The sequence below is a fragment of the Mus caroli genome, chromosome 7 (assembly GCF_900094665.2).
Source record: "Mus caroli chromosome 7, CAROLI_EIJ_v1.1, whole genome shotgun sequence".
In the NCBI taxonomy this organism is placed as follows: domain Eukaryota; kingdom Metazoa; phylum Chordata; class Mammalia; order Rodentia; family Muridae; genus Mus; species Mus caroli.
Window position 1 is genome coordinate 128,475,479 of NC_034576.1, and position 6,739 is coordinate 128,482,217.

The window sequence follows — 6,739 nt, forward strand, 5'->3', positions numbered from 1 at the left end:
TCTCTCTCTCTCTCTCTCTCTCTCTCTCTCTCTCTCTCTCTCTCTCTCTCTCTCTCTCTCTCTCTCTTAAATCAGGGGCTCTTTATGTAGCCCCGCCTGACCTAGAACTCTCTATGTAGACCATGTGGGCCTCAAATTCACAGAGCTCTTCCAGCCTCTGCCCCTGCAATTGTAGGACTAAGGGTATGTGGCACTACATCTGACTTTGCCCCTTCTCCTTTTCTTTCTCTTTGTAGTGGGGTTATAAGTGTGTGCCACCCTGCTTAGTCCTCACTAGCTTAGAACTAGAGAGACTCCTGCCTCTGCCTCTGGGGCGCTGAAGGGCTTTGCCACTACACTTAGCTCACTAGCCCTCTTTTACAGGTGAGGAACTGGGCTTAGGGATGTGGTCACACAGTAAGCAAATGAGTCTTTCGGCTTTTGCCAACACTCCCTGCCGAGAGGACCAGAGGAGAGGGCAAGGCTGGGGGAATGGTGTTGGAGACTGGAAGGAAACGTGGCCCCTTGCTCAGTGTTGAGACATGAGGTCGGAGGAGTGGTCAAAACTAACCTGCCAAACCCCCACAATGGCGTTGGCAATGAGGATCAAGAGAATGACAAAAGGTTCCACAAAGGCAGTGACGGTTTCTTCGCCTTCCTCAAACCAGGCCAGCACCTGAGAGAGGACGGAAGCTAAGGGGCCTGTGGGAGGCTGAAGCCCCACATTTACCGGAGGCTCCTCCCTTTGCCACAGAGCCCCCAGCACACAGACCCAGCCATCCTTGGGCTGTTGTGCAAACTGGCAGTGCAGCACACACATACACTTGGGGATTACCTGGGAAGGCTTTCAGGTTTCCCTGACCAAACTGTTGGCTTGTAAGCAAACCTCTGGGGACACCCAGGGTCAACCACCCTTACATCCACATCCATCCCACAGGGACCCAAGCCCAGTAGGAAAATCCCTGTGATCCTGGAAGGGCCCAGCCCACCCCCAGCCCTCCCTCCCTTACCACCAAAGCATGGAAGCTCCAATTTCATGAGAGAACAGGAGGGAGGTAGGGTTACAGGCCTCCTGCACCCACCCTACCCCAGCTGTTACCACTGCCAGGCAGCAGTCACAAGCAAAGGCCAAGGAGCAAATCCGAGGCGAGAGGGGAGGCTCTGCCAGCTTAGGCGCAGGAGCACATGCAGCCTCCACAGTGTTGGTTTTGTTTGTTTGGCTTTTGTTTTGTTTTGTTTTTATGGTTTTCTCTCCTAGGTCTTATTTTCCAACTAAGATGCTAAAGAAATTCTAAAAACGCAAGATGGACTGCAGGGATGGAGGGTGACAAGCAGCCAGCAGCAGGGGCTATGAACACTGGAGATGTAACAAGGGGATGGGGTAGCCTAAGGCTCTGAGGGACCTGGAGACCGAGGTAAGGATGAATTAGGCTGGATAAAAAGAAGTCGGCAACCAAGCTCCAGGCCTAAAGGAAGTGGCATGTGGTCCAACCTGGAGACAGCTGAGGGGTGAGGGGTGGAAGGGTTGGTAAGGTCTGCAGGGTACCCTGGCAGTCAGTCGCCCTTGTACCAAATCTTTCTCTTAGTCAATCAGTACCACAGGTTGGAGAGGGCAGGGCAGGATTGGTGACGCAGAGTAGGGGACCAACCAGGACAGGCTGGGAGTGACAGTGGCCCCACAGTAGACATTGCAGCCCTCACTGAAGCAGGGAGCCTATGCTTTGGGGGGGGGGTAACCTGAGCTCTTGAAGCCCTTGAAGCTGGGAGGGTGGCTTAGCTTCAGTGTTTTGGCTGAGAACACTCTCAGGGTTTAAAATAAAACCTCTCCGCAGGGGAGGAAGCACCCCAGCACCCCACCCCCAGCTCCCGCCTGGAAAACAGGGTGGTCAGGGCTTGGATGAGGGCATCCAGGATAGTAAGAGCCACAGGCTGATCCCAAGGCCCACACCATACTCCGACAACACTTACAAAGGAAATGCAGGCAGCCAGGAGAAGAATCCGCACAAGCAGGTCTTCGAACTGCTCTACCACCAACTCCCACAGAGACTTGCCTGGGGAGGAGGGGGGGGGGCAAGAAGAAGAGTCCCAGGGTTAAGGGATGAGTGTCCATGGATGGGGATGGGCCAGGGTCCAGAGTCTAGAGTGCCCTGGTCCTCTAGGTTGATAAGCAGCCCAGCTTGGCATGAGAGAAAGAGATGAAACAGCCCAAAAGGCTGTGACAGCTGTTCCAGGGTGGGGAGGACTCAGGGAAAGTGTCTGGAGTCTTGACACTTAAGCTTTGAGGAAAGGTCTCTGCCTTTTGGGTAAAGGCTATGGGTCTCAGTAAGGAGAAGGCAGAGAGTGGGTAATGAGGGGCATAGGAGGGCCAGGGTAACTTACCTTCCTCAGCCGGGAGCTCTACCCAGGGAAAAAGAAGAAAAGAACAAATTCAGTGGGGGCCCATGCCTCATGCCCCCCACACCCCAAACTCTGTGGCTAACATAAGAGAATCAGGGTATCAGAAGGGTGTCCCATGAGGTTCAAGGTCACCCTATGAAACCTCCCCAAACTCCAGATTTTAAAACTTTTCTTTAGTATCCTCCTTCTCCTCCAGTCCTGCTCCACCTTATATACCCTGGAAGAAGCAGCTCCCACTGACAGGGGTAGGAGGGCAGCCAAACCAGCTTCTCCTCGGAGGGATACTTACCATTGGGGCCATATTTTTCCAGATGCCGCTTAACTTGGTCTGGGGTAAGGCCTGTGGTCTCGCTCACCCCGAAATAGGACAAACATTCCTCTGTGGACTTGGAGTGGGCGGCCTCCATTGTGCTCCCTTCCTGGGGGCCAGGGGGTGATGTGTTTCTTCTTAGGGGCCTCTCACTTGTGGGGGGACTTCTTCAGCTTATCCACCTGCCTGTTGATCTGGGCTCCTTCCTTTTTCTTGCTTGCCCCCCCAGATTCTTCTCCTTTCCACGAAGTTCTGACCCCAGTCCTACTTGCGCAGCCGGCCACCCCCCCAGCCCCCAGCTGGTCCTTATGAGGGAGTGGGGGGGGCAGGCTCCCCCTTCCCCCAGGTCAGGGATTGGCTGGCTGAGACCCCAGCAGGAGGGGTCAGGAGAGAGAGAGGTTTCTGCTGACAGAGAGGAACAGTGGGGCTGCAGCCTGAGGTGTCACTCACAAGGGACGCAAAGGTGGCCCCAGCCTCAGAGAGGAGGGGGGAGTAAAGTCACTTTCTATCATCTGCTACTGACCCCACCCCCAGTTGCCTCAACTTCCCCAGTTACACTAAATGCTCAGTTCCAAGCCCACCCCTGAGCAGATCTTTCCATAAGCCCTCTTGGCCCTTAGGCCTTATCACTCCTTAGCCTGGTCTTGACATCATGAACCCCTTTCCACTGTCACAGTCTCCTCCCCTGCCTAATGTGTTTGGTTAACAGAGGAGGTACTCCAAGCCTTTTGGCGGAATCAAAGGAAAGGGGAGAGCATCTTTGGGGGACAGAGGAAGTAGCTCTAGAGAGATACAGGGAACCAGGGAAGGGAGACAGTCAAGGGGACAGTGCAGATGGTAACCTTACCCTAGGGAGGGGTTGCTGCAGCCATCAACAAGGGATTTAGTGTCCAGGCCCTGGTAAGCAAAGCCAGGACTGTCTGTCTCTCCTAAACTCCCCCCACCACTACCGCTTTAGCTCAGCCTCTGGGAACACAGCCTTTAGCTCCCCCAGGCAGGGAATCCCCCCCGAAGAAAATGGGACACCCAGGCAGCCAGGTAACCCAAGAGGCTACGGAATGTGCTGATGGAAGAAGGGGAGGGATGGGTGTTTCAGGGTGGGGCAGGGGAGTAAGGATCTCCTCACCCTACACTAGCCTTCAACCCTAGGGCTTCATGGTGACCCCCCCAGAAGTGTGGGGTTCTCTTAAGCTCTCACCCTGATGCAACAGCTCACAGAGGGAATGGGGATCAGGGCTGGTAGGAGTGCTCTGGAGCTGGGCCAGCCCCAAGCCAGTGACTGAGGGCAGGACCCCTGAGGCTGGATGAAGTAGAGGCTCTGGAAGGGAGGGGAGAAGGTATGGAGAAAAGATGACAGAACAGAGTTGGGAGCAAAGAGCACAGACTTCCTAAGCCCGAAGAGAAGAGGGAAAAGAAACAGCAGGGTTCGGGCAGTGGCAGTCATGTGGGCGGGGCCCCAGAGGCTGGGTGCAAAGCCACAAGTTGTTGCTGAAGGGCTGGCCTGGCCTGGGTGTCAGCTTCCTCCGAAGAGCAGCTGCTCTGAGCCACCCTTCCCCACCCGCTTCATCATTGGGGTATCTTTTGATTTCCACCCAGGCAGCTGCTGGAGGAGGAGCAGCCGGGGTCTATGGGCCAGGCTGCAAGCAGGGGGAAACTGAGGCAGAAAAGTTTCCATGGACTAGAGATCGAAAGGTCAATGAGGACCAGCAGCACTGTAGCTCTGGAACACAGGTCCCACCTCTACCCAGGCCTCAGTTTCCCTGAAAAAACCAAGGAGCAGGTCCCACACAAGGGCTCCAGTGCACAGACAGAATGATAAGGCAGCAGAGCCCACAGAACAAAAAGAAGCCCCACTTGTTGGGGTGACCACTGGCCAACAGCCTCGGATTCATCCTGCCTTCTGCCCAGACTTGGGGGAGGGGTGAAGTCAGGACAAGGTGTTCCTTCCCACCCTCTTTTCACAGTTCCCACAAACCCCTCCCTCGAGGTAGAGTCCTGCTGTGACCCGAGATGGTAGGGCTTAGACAATGAGTGAGAATCTAGGGGTCACATAAACAGACATTTCTGCCTGGCCCAGGACCCTCCATCTGGGGCCAGAGGCAGGCTCAGCAGCCATGATGGCTCAGGCCCTAGCTGGCTTTCCCCCAGCAGCACCTGGAGGAGTGACAGGGGCACAGGCTTCCAGCAGCAGGAATGCCCAAACATGGAGAGCGAGCGGGAGCAGGGACACTGAGCTTCAAAGCAGTTGAGTGAGGAAAGAAGGCAGGCTTTACAGGCCACTCCTGCCAAAGAGGCTCTCTGAGGTTACTCGGTTCTACCTCTCCCAGCTTCCCAGAGAGATAAGTGAAGGCTGGAGAGAGAAAGCTACCAGCCCAGAGGCCCAGAGCCCCAGAGCTGCAGGACAACACTTTTGACCTGGGGTGGGAAAGAGCAGATGAGGTCATTTCACAGACCACTTCCCACGGCACCAAGACTGATGGTGTCCTTGCTCCTGAGTTCCGAGAGTGAGGGAAGGCCTGGCTCTGAGAGGCATGAGAACAGCCTGGCCCACTCCCAAGTTCCACATATAAGACTTACTGGGGGTCTCACTGTCTCCTAGAAGATCTAGCCAGGACAGGTTAGTCTAGGGGTATCTTTTTGCCCACCTCAGGATGGCAAGTCATGGGGGGAGGGGAGCCCTTGAACACCAGTTGCCATGAGATTAGGAGGGGGATCAGGCCTTCCCACAGAGGTGCTACAGCCCTCAGTGGCCATTGGCTATCTCCAACAATCTCACTTGGAGAACACAGCACCGAGGTCTCCAGCTGCCTTCCACCCAACCTCCACAACAGGGCCAATTCAATCCCTAGTCAAGGCCAAGATTTGGGGAGCTCCAGGGGTGATGTAAAGTAAGAGCCAGCAGGCTTCCCCCAGTCAACCCCCATCCTCGGTAGCCTGTGAGCTCAGCTGTCTCCTGTCCGTCTCCTTACAGAACTGACACAGGCCCAGAATAGCAAGGTCATGAGCGTGGGTAGGGCCTCCTGGAGGTGGGGCAGAAGCTGAGGGACAGAAGATCGGCTGTTCCACTTTCCCAGGGGAAGAGAGTGACACTGGAAGGTGGAAGGGGGAAACACAATAGGTGGGAGTCTTCAGATCCTGCTTGCCTCACACACACACACACACACACCCCACACACACGTCCCACCCCTAAGCTGGGAAGCCAGGGCACCCCTGTTGGAGAACACAGATGCAGTGCAGAAAGATGTGTTCAGGATAGGGTCTGTATTTAAAAATGGGAGTTTGATGGTAGTGATCAGTCACTCCATGCCAACCAACAGCTTATACCTCAGAGGAGCGGGGTAGTAGGGGTGGGAAATGTGTGGAACTGGACCCAGGCAACTGGAACTTGAGACTCTCAAGGGAAGCCTCGAGACGAGTATTTAAGTCAGACAGAAACAATTAGGCCAAACCATGTCCGCAGCACCAACTAAGCTGAAACGTCACATGACACAGAGGCTGTCAGGGCCCAGAGTCGCTTGCCTCACCCTTAGGTTCATACAGCGAATGAGGCAGCAGCAGGACTCACAGCCAGGACGGTCCTGGTCTTGGGCCCCTCTGTAGACTGCACCACTACAGTTAATCTTCCCCAACTCCATGACTTCAGCATTTCCTGCCTGCTTTATTCCTAGGGTAAGAGTTTCACTCAAAACAATTCAGTGAAGCAAAGGCCTTTGGTGACCCCATCTTTCACTATCTTGTCCCAATAAAAGAACAGACTGGCAGGGCGTGGCAGTGTAATCCCCTCAGCACACAGGCAGCTGAAGCAGGAGGATCATACGTTTAGGTTACATAAGAGATACCATCACCCTGAAAACAGAACATGCTGGAACCCACAAAAGTACTGCTGAGCATTGAAGCACTCAGCAAACCAAGGGGACTGGAGCGGAGAGGTGGTTCTGAAGGCCTTGACTAGAGGATGAAAAGGCCTAGACCCAGGCCAGCTCTTTGGCCTGAGCTCAAGAGACAGCTTTATCCGCCCACCCCAGGTCCTACTCCAAATATCAGCCACAGCCA

General features: G+C 54.9%; 1 protein-coding gene across 2 annotated transcripts in view; it reads right to left on the reverse strand.

Annotated features, from left to right (window-relative positions):
- The window catches only part of Atp2a1 (ATPase sarcoplasmic/endoplasmic reticulum Ca2+ transporting 1), a 17,469-nt gene extending 14,501 nt beyond the window's left edge, over window positions 1-2,968 (reverse strand). For both annotated transcript variants that reach the window (XM_021168931.2, XM_021168933.1), the window contains exons 1-4: window positions 2,666-2,968; window positions 2,359-2,376; window positions 1,948-2,030; window positions 551-655 (exon numbers count right to left, since the gene is read on the reverse strand). In XM_021168931.2, coding sequence (XP_021024590.1) covers window positions 551-655; window positions 1,948-2,030; window positions 2,359-2,376; window positions 2,666-2,783 — 324 coding nt within the window. In that variant the 5' untranslated portion in view covers window positions 2,784-2,968. The remainder of the gene's footprint in view (window positions 1-550; window positions 656-1,947; window positions 2,031-2,358; window positions 2,377-2,665) is intronic.
- Between the last annotated feature and the right edge of the window lie 3,771 nt (window positions 2,969-6,739).